General features: G+C 50.8%; 1 protein-coding gene across 7 annotated transcripts; it reads right to left on the bottom strand.

Moving 5' to 3' along the window:
- Positions 1-409: 409 nt before the first annotated feature.
- On the bottom strand, positions 410-17,308 carry LOC118924233 (SEC14-like protein 4). Of its 7 annotated transcripts, XR_005029510.2 has the most exons (14): positions 17,249-17,308; positions 14,586-14,661; positions 13,305-13,348; positions 12,931-12,990; positions 12,614-12,802; positions 11,140-11,235; positions 10,827-10,887; positions 9,844-9,954; positions 9,417-9,523; positions 9,201-9,340; positions 8,943-9,112; positions 7,547-7,772; positions 4,301-4,441; positions 410-461 (listed from the first exon to the last, which is right to left on the bottom strand). XR_005029510.2 is itself a non-coding variant. In XM_036908776.2 (12 exons), the coding sequence occupies exons 1-12, from the start codon at positions 17,300-17,302 to the stop codon at positions 7,633-7,635; spliced, it is 1,248 nt and encodes a 415-aa protein (XP_036764671.2). In that variant the 5' UTR covers positions 17,303-17,308; the 3' UTR covers positions 7,285-7,632. The 7 variants fall into 7 exon arrangements, 5 of the variants coding, with proteins under 5 accessions (XP_036764671.2, XP_057347420.1, XP_036764672.2 ...); XR_005029512.2 differs by lacking the exons at positions 410-461; positions 4,301-4,441 and adding an exon at positions 4,449-4,699; XM_036908776.2 differs by lacking the exons at positions 410-461; positions 4,301-4,441 and having other exon boundaries at positions 7,285-7,772.
- Between the last annotated feature and the right edge of the window lie 4,377 nt (positions 17,309-21,685).

Here is a 21,685-nt window from a genome sequence, read left to right as displayed (position 1 = left end):
AAAAGAGGACCCCTCCCCCACCCCCCACCCCCAGGACACATCCCCAAGTTGTGTTTAGCTCCTAGTTTGCCAAGCTCTCGGGGGACCATGGCGACAATCACCTAAGCAAACAATTGCTGTGGGGAAGACGGCTGCCCACGCCACACCCTGGAACCCCTCCTTCTAGGCAGTTACTAGGAAATGTGAATGGGCTGCTCCCCTGGCCCCCAGGTTCCTGGCTGCCTTCCCCTAGGTGGGGTGCAGAGGGGGCCCAGGAGGAGCCTCTCCAAAGGATGAGCATTGCTGGGAAGACACAAGTGGGGGGCAGTCTGAGACCGCTGTAAAGTGAGGGCGGTGGCCTTAAAAGGGGACATGGAAAGGGAATTGGGGCGGGGCAGGGTGCCTCACCAGAGTTCCAGTGGTGCTCTGGGTAGAACCCTGCGTCAGTATATTTTCCATCTTTACTTGGACAGTTTAGTCTCCTTTTGTAAATTAAAAAAAAATTGCTTTAAGTGTGATAAAATTCACATACCATAAACTCAACATTCATAAAGGGTAAAATTCAGTGATTTTCAGTATATTCACAGGATTGTACAACCATCACCACTATTCAACTGTAGAACATTTTTTATCACTCCCCCAAAAACCTTGTAGCCATAACAGTTAGTCCCCTCTTCCTGTTCCCCTACTCCAACCCCTGACTACTAATCTAATTCCTATCTCTATAGGTTTCCCTATTCTGGGTATTTCATATGAAGAGAATAATATAACCTCTTGTGACTGGCTTCTGTCACTGAGCATAATGTTTTCAAGGTTCATCCATGCTGTAGCATGTGTCACTACTTCACTCCTTCTTATAGCTGAATAATATTCATTTGTACAGATATACTACATTTTCTTTATCCACTCATCAGTTGATGGATAGTTGGGTTGTTTTCACCTCTTGCTGTTATGAATAAGGCTGCTATGAACATCTTTTTGTACAAGTTTTTGTGGAAACGTGTTTTCAGTTCTCTTGGGTAAATCTTTAAGAGTGGAATTGCTGGATTATAAGGTAATTCTGTTTAATTTTGAGTAACTACCACACCGTTTCCACAGTGGTTGCACCATTTTACATTCCCAGTAGCAATGTACATGGTTCCAGTTTCTCCATATCCTCACCAACACTTGTTATTTATGTTGTTTGTTAATAGTCATCCTCAGAGGTGTGAAGGTGGGGCTGCATCATAATTTCTGTGTTTCTCTAATGATTAGTGTTGTCCAGCATCTTTTCAAGGGCATTGTTTCATTTGCATATCTTTTCTGGAGAAATGTCTGTTCAGGTCCTTCACCCATTTTAAAAATATGGTTGTTTGTTTTTTTGTTATTGAGCTATAGGAGTTTTTTTATATAGTTTGGGTATTAGTCTCTTATCAGCTACAGGATTTGCAAATATTTTCTCCCATTTTATGTGTTTCCTTTTCACTCTGTTGAAAGTGTCCTTTAATACCCCAAAGTTTAAGATTTTGATAATGTCCAATTCATCTTTTGTTACCTGTGCTTTTGGTGTCATATCCAAGAAATTCTTTCCAAATCCAATATCATAACGATTTTCCCCTGTTTTGTTCTAAGAGTTTTATAGTTTTAGGTCATTCATTCATTCTGAGTTAATTTTATAATGGTATAAGGTGGGGGTACAACTTCATTCTTTTGCCTGGGGGTGTCTAGTTTTTCTAGTACCATTAGTTCATTTCCTACCACCTTATGGAATGGTCTTGGCACACTTGTCAAAAATCGTTTCACCATATATATAAGGTTTGTTTCTGAGGCCTCTATTCTATTCCATTAGTCATAGGTCTGTCTTCATGCAAGTGCCACACTGTTTTGATTACTATAGCTGTGTAGTAATTTTTGAAATCAGGAAGTGAGAGATCTCAAGATATGCAAATGGGACAATGCCCATGAAAAGATGCTGGACAACACTAATCATTAGAGAAACACAGAAATTACGAGAAGAACAAAGTTGTTCTTTTTCGAGATTGTTTTGGCTATTTGGGATCCCTTGGGATTCTATGTGAATTTTAAGTTGGATTTTTCTATTTCTGCAAAAAAAGTCATTGAGATTTTGATAGGGAACACATCGAATCTGTAGATAGCTTTGGGTGATACTGACATCCTAACAACAACATTGCATCTTTCAATCCATGAACTTGGGATGTCTTTCCAACTATTTATCTTCTTTAATTTCTTTCAGCAACGTTTTGTAGTTTGTAGTTATGGAGTCTTTTTACCAAGTCTTTTCTTTTTCAAAGTCTTTTGCATCCTTGGTTGTTTATTCCTAAGTATTTTTTAAATGTTATTATAAGTGGAATTATTTTCTTAATTTCCTTTTCTAATTTTCATTTTTGTTAGTGTGTAGAAATGCAATGGATTTTTGCATTCCACAACTTTGCCGAATTCACTTATAACATTTTTTGATGGAATCTTTAGAGTTTCTAAATTTAAGATCATTATATCTGTGAAAAGATATGATAAAATAATTTTATTTCTTCCTTTCCAGTTTGGATGCATTTTTTTTTTCTTGCCTAATTGCTCTGGCCAGAACTTCTGACACAATGCTGAAAAGAAGTCACAAAAAGCAGGCATCCTCATGTTATTCGTGATTACAGAGGAAAAGCCTTCAGTCTTTCACCATTGATTATAATGTTAGATGTGGGTTTGATCCATTTTTAGTTAAATTTTGTATATGATGTGAGGCCCAACTTAATTTACTTGCCTGTAGATATCTGGTTGTCCCAGCAGTATTTGTTGAAGAGATTGTTCTTTCCTCATTAAATGGTCTTTGCACACTTCTTAAAAGTCACTTGACCATAGATGTGAGTATATATTTGGATTCTCTATTCTACTCCATTGATCTGTATGTCTATCATTATGCCATCCACACTGTTTTAATTAGTGTAGTTTTGTATTAAATTTTGAAATTGGGAAGTGTGAGACCTCTACTTTTTCAAGATTGTTTTGGTTATTCTAAGTCCCTCGCATTTCCATATAAGCTTTGGGATCAACTTGTCCATTTCTTCAAAAATGGCAGTTGGGATTTTGATGAGGATTGTATTAAAGTTGTAGATCACTTTGGGGAGTATTGCATCTTAACAATATTAAGTCTTTCCAAGCATGAACATACATGTCTTTTCACTTATTTGTCTTTTTAAATTTCTTTCAAAAATGTTTTGTAGTTTTCAGTGTACGAGTCTTGTAGTTCTTTAAAGTCATCCCTGAGTATTTTATTCTTTTGATGCTATTATAAATGAAATCATTTACTCAATTTCATTCTTGGAGTGTTCCTTGTTAATGTATAGAAATGCAACTGATTTTTGTCCATTACGCTTGTGTCCTGCAACCTTGCTGAAATTATTTGTTAGCTCTAATAGTTTTTTTCCTCCCTGGTTTGTATTTTTCACTGTTTACTTTCATTTCCCTTTGTGATCAGAAAATGAAGTATGATAATGATATGCTGATGCTGATGATACGGCTGCTTCTACTGTCTGTACCATGGAGTCTGGATAGGAGAGGGTAGGAATGGGCACAGGGAGACACATGGACTCCTTGGTAATAATCCAAACAAGAGATGACAGAGGCCCGGACCAGAGCAGTAGTCAATGGGCAGGAAGAGGAGACCACAGGGGCTTAGAAAGCAAGCCAGCAAGCAGCAGAACCAGGATATGAAGCCAGGTGGGACTACTTCTTTATGCCACTCCAGGCAGCGCCACAGAGGTCCAGGTCTCCAGTCTCAACCTGCCTGCAAAGCCGACCTTCCTGCGGCATGCTGAGAGGCCTGTTCCTGCACCGCTGGGAAAAGAGGCAGAGCCAGCCCAACACCGCCCTCTGGTGGCTGACGATGTAGGTCACCTGAGCACCGCTCAGCTCAGGCCTGTTGCAGCCGCCTTCTCCTTGAAGTCACCAAGTGTGAAGCCCGTCCACCAAGTGTGCCCTTTAAGCTCCAGCGCTGTCTGGACAGATGGACGTGGGGTCACATCTTCCCTCCCCTTCTTTGTATCGCGTGACATGACAAGCCACTTCCCCAAGCCTCCCTCTCCTCATCTGTATACTGGGGATGGTGCTTAGCGCCTCTGCTTGGGCCTGGCGCAGAGTAGGTGTGGAGCGGAGCTGGCCTGTCACATCCCACCCGGACCCTCTCCTCTCCTCAAAGGCAGGGCAGGGGTGTCTCTGGCAGCTGACCTGGGTGCTGGCTCCCCTCTGCCATCGGGCACTAAGTCTTTGGCCAAGACATTTCTCCTCCCTGAACCTCGATTTCCTGCCCTGTACAATGGAGCTATAATACCTGTCTGCTTCAGGGTTGCACGTCAAGGACCAGGACAAAATGCTGAGGGCCGTGCCACAGAGCTCTGGGGAATTCCTGCTCTGGGCAGTTGTGGCTGTTCCACAGTGGTGTCCGCTCTGGCCTGGGCTCTTGGAAGGTGAGCTGGACGGGGGCAGAGATTTGGGGGTCAGGGGAGACTCTCCACCTGTCCTCAGAGAACCCCCAGAGGTGCCCCGCTCGCACCCCACCTGCCTCCTCTGGAAGAGTGAGATGGGCCAGCAAGGGCAGGCCCCGCCTCCATTCCTCCGGACAGATGAGGCCTGGTTATTTCCAACCACCTCATTCTGAGTAAGAGTTTTGATCTGTAGCCTCCTGCCGAGATTTTGCCATTCTTTATTGACCATGGTTCTGTTTTGTAATCTGTGTCATAAAATCGTGTATTTATCACTACCTAATGTGTACACAGCTGTTCACAAATAGCAAACAGCCAAGAGCCCAAGAACCGTCCTGGCTTCCTCTGACCTCAAACACCCACAGCTGCCCTCACGCATTCCTCAGTCCAAAGGCTTACCTGCACCTGCTCACCCCTGCACACCGCCAGCTCTCCCTTCTGGAGACGCCTCCTTGGGCAAAGCACATCTGACCCCCATCAGGTTTCTTTGTGAGAAGCTCCCCCAGAATGTGGTTCCTGTTCCTCTGAGCAGCGGCATAGCCCACTTGGTAAGGGATCTCGGAGTCACTCCTGCCGCCCTGGGTAAAGGCAAGTTTCCTGCTAATGGAGTCGGGTCAGCCCAGTGTTCCCGGTGTCCCCAAGGCCAGCAGTGCCTGGTGCTGGGCACTCAATAAATGTTAATGAATAAATGGATGGGTGAAGAAACAAACTTCCTGCAAGCCAACCCCTCTCTAGGCTACTCCCTCCACCTCTGCCTTTCTTTCTTTCTTTTTTTTTTTTGGAAAAAATCGACGGTGATAAGAGTCAGGGCTGGGGTTCGAGGAGGATGTGCCCCCTGCCCAGCTCCCAAATGGCACCTGCCCACATTGCCCGGTGGGAGATTCTGTTCTTACCTCTGGTGGCAATAGCTTCGCTCACTGCTTAAACGAGGTGCTTTCTGCCTGCTCTGGGATTCAGAGCTGCTGGTGTCTCCACCTGATCACCTTGTTACTTGCTGCCCCCGGGACAGCCCATATTTGTGTAAATTCTCTGTGATCAGAGCCTGGGGAAACCCCTGTGCATGGGGCGGACCAATTTTGCTACCTGCAAAGAACCCAGACGAGGCTGTTGCTAATGGTGGGAAATTAGCTGCTGGTGGTTAGAAAGGCAAGGGTCAGGGTTCAAGTCCACGAACCCCTTGTTTTTAGGCCTGAGATGTGAGGGCTGAAGTGAGGCATCGTGAGCTCTGTCCTGGTAACAGGTGGGCCCAGAGAAACCTGCCAGCCCCAGTTGCCATGCCCACTCTAGCCTGCCAAGGGCAGTGGGGCCGAATGGCTCAGGGGACTCCAGATGCTCCTGCACCTGGGGAGGCCACACAGAGGGTGGCCATGCCATGCACCAGGGGTCGGGCAGCCTGTCACACCTGGGCTGCAGGAGCAGCCTCTGGACACAGGGATGCTCTGTGGTTTTTGCCAGGCAGCCCCAGGCTGTCTCCTTGGCACTGGCAGAGCAGTTTTTCTGGCCATTAGTCTGCCTTTCATAGCAGCAGAGTCCATGTTCAGACTGTGCTAAAGCACAAATGATGCTGCAGCCACAGGCGGAGGGCCAGGGCCTCAAGGGCCTCACAAAGCTCACCTGAAGACTCCTACCTTCCCAAGCCTCATCGGTTCCTCACCCCCAACAGGCCCTGGGAAATTGAGAAGCCTCCTATTAACCGGAGAAAGTGAAATCACAGCATCTGAGAGCAGGAAAGGACTGGAGCCTGGCTTCTGGCTTGCAAAGCGACTGGACAGTGGTGTTTGCTGAGGCGTCCTGTCTCTGGAAAGGGCCTTGGCAGCCACAATACTAATGTTCTGCAGCGAAGACCCCTTTTACAGGGACATCTGACCAGTAATTCCTGTGGATGTCATCTGTGGGCAGCACTACTTTACCCTGTGGACAGCAGTACAGGAGAGACCAGGGGAGCAGTGGCAGGCGTCTGGAGCCCAGCGCTGGGCAGCCCAGGGCCAGGTCTTTGGTGGTGCTGGTGGCCACTGGCCTGGTCCAGCCAGAGGGCAGGAGGCAGGGTGGGGAGGGGTCAGGCAGCACAGCCTGGGCTTCCAGGCCAGTCGATGGCTTCATTGCTGCCTGGAGACAACCTGCAAAACCACACCCAGCTCAGCAGCCTCTTGGTTCATTCCCAGAAAAGGTCTGCTCTGCGGGGCATGGTCCATCCAGCAGAGGAGGCGTGGTCCTGACTGGGCTGTGTGCACCAGGAGAGCAGCCATTGGGCAGCAGAAGCCATCACTGACCAGTTGCTGGATGGGGGTTGGCTCTGGGGTAGGTAGAGTTGGCGGCTGACTTTCAGCCTCCCCTTGATCAAGACATCAGGATGGAAGAAGAGCTTGATGGATCTCCAAGAGCCAAGTCGGATCAAAGCTGAGCACCGGGGATGGCTGGTCCACACCCTGCACCCCAGCACAGTCACCTTACCCGAGCATGTCCCAAATAACTGCAGGTCTGCTTTGGTCCTGGCCTGACTCAGAGCCAGAATGGGGCAGATCTCAGCAGGTGGGGAGGGGAGGCAGTCACTGGGATCCTGAGCGACTCGGTCTTCACCCACTCGGTTCTGTGCAAGGCTGAGCATGGCTTTTCCTCTGGAAGGTTATCCCTGCCAAGTCTCACTCTCCATTTCTGATTTTCCCTCCAGACACAGGGCAACCGGACGGGCCTCAAAGCTCTGTCACAACCGAGACCCTCCGCCCCGCCTCATCCCTCCGCCCGGCCTCGTCCCTCCGCCCCGCTGCCTCCAGCTGGCCCTGCCTATCTCTGCCAAGCCCCTCTGTGCAGACAATGGGGCTTCCCTGATCTGAGGCCCATGCACGTGCTCCCAGGCTGGGATGCCAGGTGTGGTGGAGTCCCACAATGGGTGGACCTTGTTAGGAGGGATACAAGGGCAGCTTCTATAGGCCAGACCCTCCTCAGAGGTTCATCCTCGGGGTTCTTATTTCTGCAATCAGTAGACGGGGTCCCTGTCCGAATCCTCAGGGAGGCCTACATGCTGCTTGGCCACTGGGCCAGGTGGGCCCCCAAGGAGCTGAGGAGGCCGTGTGGGGCACACAGCTCTCTGCGGTCACCTCCAGCGCCACCCTGCCTGGGAAGGCAGAGGACAGGGAGTGGGTGCAAAGGGGCTGGAGCACAGGCATAGGAGCAGCAGGAGCCTTCATTGCACTGGGGACGGTCTCGCCACTTCAAGACTCTGAATCTTCTTCTCAGAGGCCCTGTCGGGGAGCAGCACGTCCACGGTGTAGCTGACCTTCTTGGCGCGCATCAGGCTGTAGGTGTTGTCGAAGCGCAGGACGTCTGCAAAGATGGAGAAGTAGTCAGGCAAAGTGAGCCCTGCACAAGGACAGGGCTGCCCGGGGCTGCCCAGGGCTGTGGGTGAGGCCCACAGCCATTGCTCATGACCATCCTTGGATGAAGCGTGTGCTCACTGAAGGAACCGTAATGACCACCAGCATGCATCAGCCTCTTGTATGTGCTGGGCATCACATCAGCCTTCTCAGCTCCCTGAATCCTCAGGCGCCCCACACAGAAGGTATTCTTATGCCCACTTTATGGATGAGGAAACTGAGGCTTAGAGAGGTTGGAATGACTTCCTGACCATTACAGGGCAAGGGAGGAGAGGAACCCTTATCTGGATGTTCCGACCTGGAGAGGAGAGATTTCCCCAGAGGAGGGGGCTGAGCTCCGTAAGCCACTTTTACATCACCCCTTTCACTGAAGGTATTTCCTTTAACACCAAGATCTGGTGTGAGCTCAGTGTGAGCAGATTTCTGTGTTCCCACTTTTCTAACGCTCCCTCCCCACAAAGGCAAAGAAGGCACATACTAATGAAAGAATCAGCAAAACTCGTTCTCCTGTTCCAAAGGAAATCAACCAGTGTTCCCCTTCTCCAAGCTCTGTTCCCAATAGAGGTGGGAGGTCAATGGTCTTCCTGGACAACACTACCTCTGGGGAAACTGGCCACACTGTGTCTGGCCTGGGCACCCATGACAGGACTCCCCTACATCCTGGGAATGAAGGATAAACACCTGGGCAGTTGATCTCTTTGGGATTCCCAGAGTCTGATGGTCCACGCACCTGGGCAGGCTGGGACTCAGGGACTTAAGTCCATGGTTGTTTTTCACCTGTCTCGTGCCAGGTGTGGTGGAGTCCTGGCCTGTCAAGCCCAGTGCAGGGGTTCCCAGGTGCCGTGTCCACAGCCTGAGAATCTCTCTACTACGTGTCTCTGCCCTTGTAATCCATACCCAGGGGCCACTCACCAGCTCTAACACCCTGAAGCCAATTCCTCTGATACCCACGGGATCTAGGAGCTCAGACAGACCCTCAGAACCCCCCGGGGAGCCGGGAATAGAGGGCAAACAGACCGGCAAGAGCCGTCAGCTGAGGGCAAACAGACCGGCAAGAGCCGTCAGCTCATTTCTCTGCTGTGAGGAGGAAAACAGCTCCAGTGAGCCCTGTAGCTCTTACAGACGCCGGCCTTGTGGCAGGTGAGGCTGCCATCCTCGGGCACCATGTGGGCATTGTAGCGCTGGCTGGGCAGCACCTCCGTCATCTCCCCTGCCCGCTGCCGCTCCCCAATCTTGGTCTTAAAGAAAACCCCAAAGCCGATGTCTGCCCCTTCTGACGCAAACTGCCACCTGCAGGAGACAGAGCCGCAGTGATGACGGCTGGCCTGGGCTCTGGCCCCTCCAGCTGTGCCCAGGTGTGGAGTGGCTGCCACCCTACCTGAGCACACAGCCCGGGAACAGGATCTCGTTCTCCACCTGCAGGGAGGAGCCGCGGCCCACGGCCACTGTGTGCTCGTGCTGGACCCTCACCTGGTTGTGCAGGTAGTAGCTCTCGGGCACCTCGCCCCCGTAGTTGATCTGTGGGTGGGCGCCAGTGAGTGGCTCCTGGACCATGGCCGTCTCCTCCCCTCCCCGTCCTAGGAGCACCCTGTACCTTGGTCAAGCACTTGGGGTTGCCGTCAGGGTCAGTCATGGTCCCCCCGAACTCCACGGGCAGCTGGTCGGAGCTGATGAACTTTGGCAGCTCCTGCTTCCAGTTGCCTGTGATAGGAAGAGAAGGTCTCTGAGGGGACTCGGGGCTCATCAAAGGGCAGAGGGGGCTGAGCCCTGGGAGGGAACCTGATGTGTATGTTCTCTCCTGGGCACCTATTCCTGAGAGCACCCAAAAGATTTCTGTGGCCACCCAGCCCGAGGTCTAGGGCCCAAACACTCATGTGAGTGTGCAAAGGCTGACAGAAGTCAGGCCAAGGTCAGCACCTGAGTAAAGAGGCTGAACCAGGAAGAAATGGAGCCTTGAGCATTGACCTCTGCTTCCCAGGCAGATACAGAGATGGGTATGGCCAGGAGGCCAAGACACTCACCTCCCAGAATCATTATCTTCCTTCGAGTCTCCTCACTCATGAATGATTTGACCAAGTTGAAGGCCACAGGGAACAGCTTGGGGGCTGGAACACATGAAACTCCCTCGGAAGCTGGACCAGAGAGGACTTGACTATAGAGAGTGACCACCAAGGGCATGGGCTGGATAGGAGTTCGACAGATTTAGATTCTGTCACTTTCTGCTATGTGACCTTCAGCTAGTTACTCACCCTCTCTGAGTCTTATTGTAAAATGGAATTTATTAAACAATGTATGCATAACCCTTGGCACACTTCCCCCTCCCACCCCATACCCAGTGGCAGGGCATCAGCAATGTTGATTCCCCAGCGGCTCCTATTATTCCCCACACTTGTGGTTTCCCAGCTTGTCTTGGGACCCTCCTGGGTGCAAGTAGAGGGGGCATCTGCATTAGCCCTCATGTCCCATCTGAATCACTCACGCTTACTAGGTGCTTTCTGTAGGCCAAGCTTTGTGCTATTCCTTCTCCACAGACGGTCTCATCTAACCTCACAGCTCTCTTATAAGGAAGGTGCAGTTGCATCGCCATTTTACAGAATGGGAAAACCGGGGCTCAGTGAGGTCATATAGATGTGCTCCAAGTCACAGAGCTGGCGAGATTGGAATATCAGACCCCAGAGAACATGCAATACGGCCGTCACAGATGGGGACCATCCTGCTCAGCGTGCACCCACCAGCCAGTGTGGGCCATAGACCATCCGGTATACATCATGCACAGGTAAGCAAAGCAGGTGACAGTAAACACTGAGAGACATAACTTCTCTGACACGGCTGCACATGCTTTTGTGTGCTCCGAAAGTATTGGTCTGTGAAGCACTAAACTAAAACAAACAAAACCTTATTCTTTTCAAAGGAGGGTTTGAGGAACCCTGAACTCGGGGGCTTCCCCACTGTCCTCCTCATCCCCCAATCCTCCCTCCCCAGGTCATCCTCACTGTGAGCTCACCTCGAACAATAATTAAGTTCTTCAGTGTCTCAGGATAATTCGCCTCCAGGATGGCAAAAAACTGTGGAGTCAAGGCAAGTTTGTAGAGGTTGCGCTCCGACACCCCCATGACAGGACTCGGGTGGCCTCTGCCGCTGCCAAGACAAGAGGCCCCCCGCCTGCCGCAGCCCATCCTGTCCTCCCCATGAGCATATATTTTATCCCTGTGATCCTCTCCCTCCTCTTTCTCCTTGGAGGGGGCACCCCAGGCCAGCTTCGCTCCTCGTGGCCCAGAAGCTGGTGTGGGCAGCGGCTCCCCGCTGGCCTACCTTACCTGCTGGTAGACCTCCACAGCTGGCTGCCACAGGTGTCTCAGGCTCAGCCCCTCCATGTCGAACACCATCAGGACCGTCTCTACCTTCCTGCCCAGCTGCGTGGGACAGAACAACAGCTCCAGCCAGGAGATCCTGGCCAGAGACCCAGGCACCCCTCCCACCTCCTGCCACCTCCACCCCAGATGCCCAGTGTTTCACAAACAGATGGAGCCCATCGAGGGTCTAAGAAGACAGCACAAAAAAGCCCTGGCATGGTGGACCTTATCTATCACACTGTTTGCTTGACACTATTGCCTAGTTAACAGTAGAATTAAAGGAATCATGTTTGCTCACTGGGCATCTTTAGTACAGTAATAGACTAGGTCAGCCAGCACCTGCAGTCCCACAGTGTGTCCAAGCTGAAGCTATGCTGCTGGCAGGCTGTGTGACTTTGGGTAGGTTTTTAGCCCCTCTGAGCCTTATTTTGTTCCTCTGTGCAATGGGGATAATTCTAGGTTCTGACAGAATTTCTGTGAGAACCAAATGAGGTAACCCACAGAGAGCAGTGCCTGGCACGTGGCTTGTCCCTGGTAAATATTAGCAGCTATTCTTATTAGTTATCACCATCACCACAAGTATCCACTCCAATCAGGAACCTCCATGCTGTGGAGGGCACTGTTTTGACCTCAGCCATTTTGTTTAGGAGTCACACATCTATTCAAAACAGGCACTAAATATGGGGCTTTGCAATTCTCTGGTGCCACAGATCTCTGCGGATGGTCTACTTTGTGTCCAGCCCGGTGCCTGTTCTCATTATGTGGACTCAGCCACTGGCCAAATCCTCCCACGGGGACATAGCACTGCCCCCCGCCCCCTCAGGTTTTCCCTAGGCTCATCTAGGTAAGCAGACGCACAAAACCAACAAGACCATGCTTGGCATTAGATTCACTCTGAAGGGTACAGGCCGGGAAACAGTCGGGGGTGGGGAGAAGGTCTGCAACGGCGAGTGCAGGTTCTTCACATAGGAGCCCATGACTCACAGCCCTCGATATGTTTTTGTAGCAATCCCACGGTAGCTCCTAGGGACCAACAAGGGATGTGCCCAGTTTCAAGGGCCATTGCTCCTGGAGGTACCCAAGGCATTGGTGCAACGTACAATCAGGGGCCATCATTTCCATATGCAAAGCTGACCATTCCTCCACTGCTCCCAGGGTGCCTGGGGAACACCGCCAGAGCATTCACTGCATCCAAGACCAGCATCTCACCCAAGGTCGGAGGGGAAAGGGCTTTGGTGACCTCAGGCACAGGCCAATAGAGAGAATCATGCACGTGTTAGATGCTTATGGGTGGGTGGTTGCAGAAGAAGCCACATCCCACCAGAGCCCAGAATTCTGAGGGTAGTGGGGACAGGGTGCCTCTTCCCTGCTCCTGGTGGCACCCTTTAGATAGAATGGGCCCACTGTGAGCCCCCCCATCCCAGCCTCAGTTGCTGACCTTCTGACTCTGCAGCTCACACTCCTGCAAAAGCAGCTCTAAGACCTTGATCCGCTTCCGGATCAGCTCCTGCTTAGAGGCTGACAGGAGGAGACCCTTGGGGTCAAGCGTCCCAATGATGTCGAACCACACGGGGCAGCCTTCATAGTCGTAGCCACACAGACCACCTGAGTCGTACAGCCGGATCACCTGGGCAGGGGGGTGAGATCCTGACTCAAAGCAGCCGACCAGGTCATATTCCTGCTCCATCGGGTGGCTGGATGTGTGTGGGGGTAGGGGGGACATAGCTGGCCTAGGGGACACTGCATGGGGCTCACCTCTGAGGGCTGCCACTTGAGGATGTTGTCCAGGTCCTGTTGCTTCCGGAACGCCATGTGCTGAGGAGACAGGGCAGGGCCTGAGGACTGCCTGCCCCCAAGGCCTTGAGGACGCCAGGGGCCGTCAGGCCAGTTGCCCCTGTCTGCATCCATGAAGATCCTACCAGAGCATCCCCAGGCTCCACCAACACAGAACTAGGAATGGGGGCCGGGACGAGGATGCGGGAGACCCAGGTTTGATGCAGAAAGGGATCCAAGGAGGAAGGGAGAAATGAAAACATAAAAGGGGACAGGGCAAGAGTCCCCACCCTTCGTAGCTGATCCCTGGGGTACACCATATGGGAGGCAGGATGCTCACGAGAGTGGGGCCTCACCTTCCGGAGCATGCCCTCAGATTTCTGCAGGTCAAAGTTCCGAGCTACAGAAGGAACCAAAGGAAGAGAAGGCTTGTTGCCACATCTAGAACGAGCCATTCTCTGAAAGCTCTTGAGGAATTGGTGGGGGTGCCCTAGCCTTTTCCTGACACCCCAAGAATACACTGGGGGTCTGGACATGTTTTTAAAAAACAAGGATCTTTAATCCTCTAGAAGACTTAGAAGCCCTTAATTGCAATTTCCAGGCCTTTTTAAACTGTTTGTTCTAGAGGCTGATCTACCCGATAATATTCCACATCCCCTTGGGAGCAGAGACACCCTTTGGTGTTAGGGGTAGTGGGGACCGTGGGCTTTGGGGTCATACAGACCTGGGCTTGAATTCAGTTTCCTCCCACTTTTTTTGCTATGTAGCCTTGAGCAAGTCACTTACCTTCTCTGAGCCTTGGCTTTTTAATCTGTTACATGGGAATATCCTTTTCAGAGTTATTCAAAGAATGTCATGAAATAAAGTGTACTTGCCAGTTGGGGTGGGGTGACGGCTCACCAGGGGAGCCAGCCCTTCCCCGCCACCTGAGGACCCATCCTTCATCGGGGACCCTCTGCTCCTGGAACCTCCTCCTTTACCGGGAAGCTCACTCTTCACCTGGATCTCCCCTTTACTGGGACCCCTCTCTCCTTCACTAGGAATTCACTGCTCGCACACGGCAGAGCTGGGATTCAATCACAGGTCTGCCTGATTGCAGGGCTGGAACTATCACTATACAGTGTATTCTTTGCAGCCTGGCTTCGCACTTCTTTCCTGACTCAAGTTCAAAATCCATTTCTTGGGTTGTGCGGAGTTGAAATGAACTTTTCCCTAAGCCCTGGGGTGGTTTCTGTTATTTTACACTTCGTGGCAATTCCTAGAAGAAACTCCTTCTCTACCTTTAATTACAGTCACTTCCTGAAATGCTCATTGGGTACCTGCTCGTGCCCGGCTCCTTGAGAGTATAACATAGCACTGTCTTCAAGGAACTGGAGACAGACCCAGAGGCCAGCCCTGAAGACAGCGTTCAGCACATCCGACTCAAAGCCTGGCCAGAGCTATCATCCTGAACTTAACTCTAACTTCACTGTGACTGGCCATGCTGATGCGAAGGGGAGCTCAGATTCTAGCCCAAAGTGGGCTGATTCCAGAGCCCATGTTCTTTACCACTCGCAGCTCGGTCCACCGAAGTCTCCCTCAAACCCTCGTCTCCTCCCTTCCCGCTGCCTCCCCTGACCCCCCAGACACAGCCTCACCTCGAAGCCAGCGCAGGAAGAAGTAGTCATCAGCATTGGGCAGGGCGGGTAGCAGGTCCTGGAGGTTATCTCGGAACTGAGGTGGGGGGTTGATGTAATGGTCAGGGGGGCTCCCATGACCCCCGACCATTCCACTCTGCAATCTGCCAGTCAGTCCAGTCTAGGGACCCTGCAGGGTGAGGACCACACCCTGCACCTGCCTGGACCATTTTGCCACCTGGGAATGTGACACTTCTCAGCCCACTATGGAAGGAAGAGTTGGTTCTTTCTCAAATTTGGGGGGTTCTCTGCCCTGAAAGACCCTGTTCTATAGGTCTGAGAAGGGGCCCTGCCATCCCTATATTCACAAAGATCCCAGTGAATCAGATGCAGGCCAACCAGAATATTGTAGGAATCTTGCCACTGATACTGTATCTTGAGGGTCTGGATTTGAAAGCAAGGTACTTGACCTCTCTGGTTCTTAGTTTCCTCATCTGCCAAGTGGGGTAATGGTAAACTTGTGCCAGTCAAAAGAGTCTGCGCCAGGTCAATGTGAATGCTCAGAAAACGTGGCCTGCACAGAGCCCTGGACAGTGGAGTCCTTGTGGAGACAAAGAGAGGCAAAGGTCAGCAGAGAGGTACGGAAAGAGCAGCCAGGGGTGCCTCAACCGGGTACCGTGAGGGCTGGGGAAGAGGAGGGAAGCCAACCTGCTAGCGGTGCCTTGTCCCACTGGCAGAGTTCGGGGAAGTTTGGGTTTGAGAGTTTGGGTTTGAGACTGAGGCTCAGGTCTGAGGCAGACAGACCTCACTACCATGGGGTCTAAGGGAGCTGAAGGCAGGGCCTCGAGTGCTGGGTTTGCAGAGGAACCTGCGAATGAGAATTTGGGATTGCAAACAGGCCAGCAAAGCCATAGGAAGCTGTCTTGACAGCCAGCCACCCAACCACCTTTAGCTTTACAGATGACGTTTAAAATAAGAATGTATTCATGTACCACTCACATAACTAAAAACAAATCATCAGTTTAAACACCTCCAGTGTTAATAGATACCATGAGCACAAGCATCCACTTTAATAATCCCCAGGCCCGACAGGCCCGTGGAATGGGGTTCTTGCATACTCAACAGCCTCTAGGCTCTGAGGAGGTTCTGGGGTGTGTGGGGGCAGGACCGCCTGAGAAACAATAACTCTGCAGCCCCCAGCCCCTCCAGATCCCCTCCTTTGAACCTCAGGATGTGCCCTGAGGTGGGAGGATGTGCCCCGAGGTTGGAGGGGCAAAGGTCACATCCCTGCTTCTCAGATGAGGAAACTGAGGCCCTGGGGGTGGAAGGTCTTCCCCAGGGACAAAGCAAGGAAGCTGCAAGGCTGGGAGTCCCTGTGTTCCACTCTCAAGGCCACTGAACCTTTGCAGCACGTGTCCAGTAGGAGAGAGAGCCACTGAGCGGGTGCTGGGAAGGGTCTGGACTAACTTAGAGAAAGTATTTATGATGATGCCATTTGGTGAAAGTAGCATCTCACAGTGTGACCACAGGTGGTCAAAGCGAGGCTTAGGAAAGAGCTGGAGGGAAACACTCCCAGGTGTGCTTGTCTAGACCTCTGGGACCACTGATCATCTCATCCCCTTCCTCTGATTTTCCTCTTTTTTCCTAATGTTTAAATAGCTAGCTTTATTTCTTTTAAATGATGGAAAAAATAAGAATAAACTCATTTTACATTGTTAAAGCTCTTTGGCCCACAGGCATCTCCATCATAATTCACCCCCAAAGGCCAGGTGTCCAGTCCTTCCTATGAGCCCCGTGACTGGGGCTCCCCTGAGGCCCTTTGCCAGTTGGGGTGCCCCCAGGGAAGCCCTTCCCCACCATCCGAGGACCCGTCCTTCATGGGGACCCTCTGCTCCTGGAACCGCCCGCCTCCTTCACCGCAAAGCTCACCCTTCTCCTGGATCCCGCCTTACAGGCACCCCACTCTCCTTCACTAGGAATTCATTCAGGGCCCCTCCTTCCCCGGGGCTCCTCATTCCTCCCCAGGGTAGCAGCCTCAAGAGAAATTATTCTCCACAAACAAGAGCTGCCCCTTCACGGGCCCAAAGTGTGAGCCAGGGCTGAGACACCCACTCCCCCACAACCTGAAGCCACATATTCCAGTCCCCAGCCGCCTACAAACTGAATTAATGCTGTGGCACCTACGACCTGGATAAGCTCCCCCTTCCCAGGGCGCTGACATTCCAGGTGCAGCCCGCTGTGCCCTGAAATCACCAAGAATCCCTCCAGTCCCCTTTAATGAAAACATGGACATGAGGGAGTGGGCTCCGCGGGGCCCTGGGGAATCAGAAAGCCACAAAGAGAAACCAACCGATGTTGCCACTGAACCAGAGATCTGGGGCTCCGCCTGCCCCAGGCGACGCGGCACCACCCTCCCCCACAACCAGGGAGCAAGAGCCCAGGACGCCGAGGCCAGGCGCTGACAGCGGTGGAAAGCTGGGTCTGGCCCCTGTGTCCCCCAGAGAAGGGCTCCTGCCCAGCGGCCTGGACACAGCTGCCTCAGCGCCTGCGCCCTGGAGCTCGCGGGCTAGACAGAGTCTCTCCAGGGTCCCTTTTTCCGTCTGTACAATGGGCTCTCCAGCCGGGGTAGGCAGCGTCAGGGTGCCCGGACTCTCCCCAAACGTCCCCGCGCGCAACACCCTCACCCTGGCCAGCGCCTCCTGCTGCTGGGTGCTCAGGTTCCCGACTCGGCCGCTCATGGTGCCTGCGGGGCAGATGCAAGAGGAGTCTGCCGCCCACTGCCTGACCTCGCCGCCGCCGGGTTTTGCCCGGCGGGTCAGGTGGTGGTCCCGCCCCTCCGGGACGGCGCCAGTCCTGCCCCAGCCCTCCCCGTTCCCGCCTCCCGTCAGGGGCTTTGCGGTCAACAAGACGCACCCTCCTCCGAGCAGGGAAGTGACCCGCCCCAGAGGGGTCCCAGAGCGCAGACCTGAGTGTAGGGCAGCAGGCGCCCCCTACCTCCGTGCCTCCTCATTCAGGGGCACCTACAGGTTCCCGCGCGGCAGGGGAAAGGGAATGGGGCTTCGACAAGCGGGAAAGTTTTAGGAAACACACCGAGTTCCCCTTCCAAGCAAAAAGAGATGCTTTTCAATAAACCTGACTCAGTCCTCCAGGTGGTCTCCAGGATTTTCTGCCCAAAGGGACCCAGACTCCTTCCCCTGGCCTTGAACACAGGCGTGCACCCCTGTCAGTGCCCACCAGCTGATAGGAGAGCCCGTGTATGCAAAGGTGTTCTGGACTTAAGATGGCCCGCCATGGGTCAGCCTGGCATTTCACACGCAGCGAGTGTGCAGTGTTAGGAATAAATGTGGTTTCATAATTATAATTGTTGCTGTCACCACAGCAGTGAGCTGCAGAGACAGAGGCGGTGGTAAGTTCCCGGGCTGATCGACAGCCTGAGGGGTGGGGGTGAGGAGGTGGCCGTGGGCAGATGGAAGCCCTGGCGGGCATGATGGAAAGGAGGGGAGGCCAAGGCGTAGCAGGCGGCTGACAGGTGTCCAGGATGCCGTCTGAGAGCCAGGCAGAGACCCCTGGAAAAGATGAGGAAACAAAGTTAGCTGTGCAGGAATTATTGAGAGAGGTTCATGTGGGAGGTGAAGGTGAAGGGGGTGCTAAATCAGGCCACCAGAATCTTTTACCTCTGCCCTCTCTTGGGGTCAAACCAAGTTCTAGGCCTGTGCTCATCCATGTGGTCACGAGCCACATGTGGCCGTTGAGCACTGGGAACATGACTTGTCACTAGCGCGAATGGAGATGTTATAAGTATAAAATACACACCAAATTCTGAGGACTCAGTACCAGAAAAATTAAATATTTCATTAGTTAATTTCTTATGTGGATTACATGTTGAAATGACATTTTTTTGATATATTGGGATAACTAAGATATATTATTAAAATCAATTTTACCTCTTTTTGCTTTTTTATAATTTAAAATGTTATTTAATTAATAAGCTTTATTTTTTAGGGCAGTTTTAGGTACACAGCAAAGTTGAGCTTAAAGTATAGAGAGCTCTTAAATATTCCTTGTCCCCATTATATACACGCAGCCTCCTCTGCTGTGGACACCCCCACCAGAGTGGTGTTTGTTATTACTGGTGAACCTACACTGACATGTCATTATAACCTAAAGTCCATAGTGTACATTAGGGTTCCCTCCTGGTGTACATTTTATGGGTTTAGAAAAACGTATAATGATACATATTCATCACTGTCATGTCATACAGAATAGTTTCACTGCCCTAAAAACCTTCTGTGCTCTGCCTCTTCTTTCTACTTGTAAAAAAACGTGGCTATGAGAAAATTTTAAATTACAAATGTGTGGCTCCCATTTGTGGCTCGCACTGTATTTTATCTGGACAGGCCTTTTCTGGTGGGATTTTTAGATCTTAAAAAAAGAAAACGAAATTACAAGAGTTAAAAGCAAGTAAATGTGATGCATAGCACCGCTGCCTGGAAGGGCATGGTCTTGGCTTAAAAGCAATGACAGAAATCACAAAGGGCCAGTCAATTGGCTTGACTACATTAAAATACAAAAATCTGTTAAAGAAGAAACAGAATTAAGCCACTAGCTGTGGATGTGAATTTGAGAAAAATAAAACATACAAAAATTGGTATCTTTACAAAGAATGCATACAAATTGATGAAGAAAATAGTAAGGCACTAAGAAATGGACAAAAAATTCAAAACACCAATTATCAGAAGAGGAAACGCACAAGGAAAACAATCAAGTGGATAAATGCTCAACTTCTAGGTCATCAAAGAAATGGGTACATAAGCAATGAGACATTCTCCCCCTGCCAAATCAGCAGCAAAACAACACACACATACATACACACACACACACAGAAAACCTTTAAAAAATATGATAATAAAGTTAGAAGTGGGTGAGATGGAAGCATTCATACATTTCTGGTAGAACTGGAAATAGGTTCAGCTTTTCTAGAAAACTACTTGACAATATGCGTTAGGATCCTTCAATAGTTTACCACTTTGCGCAAAAATAAAATCCTAACTGACAGGAAATATTTACAGCTTAAAGTTGAGTGTGCATTGTTAATAGGATAATTGGAAAAAATTTTTCAGGAAACCACAGTGCTTAATGTAGTTGGTGAAGAGTTTATAAAGACAGGGAAAAAAATACCATGAAACAATTGGGAAAAGCTAGGACCATGTTATATGTGGCATGTGTGTCCAGAATACGAAACAAAAGCCACTCAATAAAAGAAAGGCCAGACAAGGAATTTGCCCCCAACTTTTCCAATCTCTGAGAAGTGGGAAAAGTCATATTTTTTAAATGCCATAAGTAACAAGTCACCTCCAAAGAGAAGCCTTTATTTAACCAGCACTTATAGTGTTTTCTCTGGGGCAGGCCATGTTCTAGAGCTTTGTAAATATTAGCTCAGTGCTATCTGAGAGATAATGGGAGCCACCTGGATCACTTTAAATTCTCTAGCAGCTGCATTAAAAACTAAATGTTATTAATATAGAAAATATGTAATATGACATAGTATATCTAAAATATTATCACTTCAACACATGATCAATATGATTAATGAGATACATAAATTATCATGTTAACAAATACTTGTGAGATATATGGCATTCTTTTTTTTTTGGTACCAAGTCTTTGAGATCCAGTGCGTATTTTGTATTTCAATTCAGCATTTAGTATTTCATTTTGATGCCAGTCGGCCACATTTTAAATGCTCGATAAACCACATGTGGTGTTAATGTTGAATGGTGCCCCACCCAAACTCATGTTGAAATCCTAATCCCAATATCTCAGAAAGGGGCTTTGCTTGGGAGCAAGGTCCTTGCAGATGTAGTTAAGATGAAGTCACACTGGAGAAGGGTGGGGCCCTACTGCAATATGATTGGTGTCCTTGTAAAAAGGGGAAATTCAGAGACAGACAGGCCCCCGGGGAGAAAACTGTGTGAAGATGATGACAGACAAAGGGGTGATGCTTCCATCAGCCAAGAAATGCTGAAGATCGCCGGTAAACCATCAGAGACTTAGGGGAAAGGCATGCAGCAAATTCTTCCTTACAGCCCTTAGAAGGAACCAAGCCTGCTGAAACCCTGATCTTGGACTTCTAGCTTCCAGAACTGTGAGAGGACAGAGTTTGCTGTTTAAGCCACTCAACCGGGGTACTACGTTACAGCCGCCCTAGCAAACTAAGTGAGGTGGTTAGTGGTTGCTGCATTGGACAGTGCAAGGTCAGCTCGTTTAATCCTCCGGACACATTCTGAGCAGGCCCTCTTACCATCCCCATTTACAGACTGGGAAACAAGCTCAAGCAGGCTCCCAAGGTCTCCCGGCAGCAAGTGGCAAAGCCAGGGCTGGAAGCCAGGCGGGCTGGTGCAGGTCTAGGCACTGATCACCACGCTGTGTCCTGCCTGCCACGCTCCAGGGTTCCAGGTCATCCTCAAGTCCCTGTCTTTCCGAGCACACTGCCACCTCAAAGTCAGCTATGCGGGGCTTGGAGGGCTTTTTTTCTAAGCATCTGGGTGTCAGTGGTTTGGGGGACAGACAACTCCCATCTTGCATGGTGTGCCTGTCTCCTCCAGCCTTCCAAAACATGGCTCCTTCCCTTGGTCCCCCCGACCCGGAACTGTGATGCTGGTGTTGTCCTGGTGTGCAACCCTACTCCCACACCTCCCTGCCCACTCCCAGCAGGTGCCTCTCCCTCCCACCTTCCAGGTACTTCTAAAACTCTTGGCATCTCTCAGTGGCCATAGGTGTCCTGCCTACAGTCCTAAGTCAAGCCTGTAACCCGCCAAATGAAGGAAACTCGGCGGGGTGAGTGGCAGCTCTGATATTGGGGTGGGAGCTGACTTTGCAGGAACCCCTGCTTGCTCTGTCCCCGCATCATGGCTAAATCAGTTTCATCCTGTGGACATCTGGGCCAGAGAGATGCCCTTCCATATATGAAGAACTTGGCTTGGGTTACCCTGGGTGGAGGGGCGGGGTGGGAGTCTCTGCCTGACAGATGCCCAAGGCAGGGGTGGCCTCACATGGGGTCCTGCCTAGGAGGTGCAGATTAAGCCCTAAGGCAGCTTAGGGAGGGTTTCCTTGGCTCCCCC

Source organism: Manis pentadactyla, chromosome 14 (genome assembly GCF_030020395.1).
Source record: "Manis pentadactyla isolate mManPen7 chromosome 14, mManPen7.hap1, whole genome shotgun sequence".
In the NCBI taxonomy this organism is placed as follows: domain Eukaryota; kingdom Metazoa; phylum Chordata; class Mammalia; order Pholidota; family Manidae; genus Manis; species Manis pentadactyla.
Note: the sequence above shows the minus strand (reverse complement) of the source record. Positions and strands in the feature narration are given on the sequence as shown.

What these genes read in the sequence shown, in the direction of transcription:
- LOC118924233 (XM_036908776.2), bottom strand. Translation starts at nt 17,302, where the DNA reads ATGAGCGGCCGAGTCGGGAACCTGAGCACCCAGCAGCAGGAGGCGCTG. An exon ending in TCAAGTGGCAGCCCTCAGAG is followed by an intron (nt 12,803 to 12,930) that starts GTGAGCCCCATG and finishes CCCCCTGCCCAG; the next exon opens with GTGATCCGGCTGTACGACTC. An exon ending in CTGCCACAAGGCCGGCGTCT is followed by an intron (nt 7,773 to 8,942) that starts GTAAGAGCTACA and finishes CCATCTTTGCAG; the next exon opens with ACGTCCTGCGCTTCGACAAC.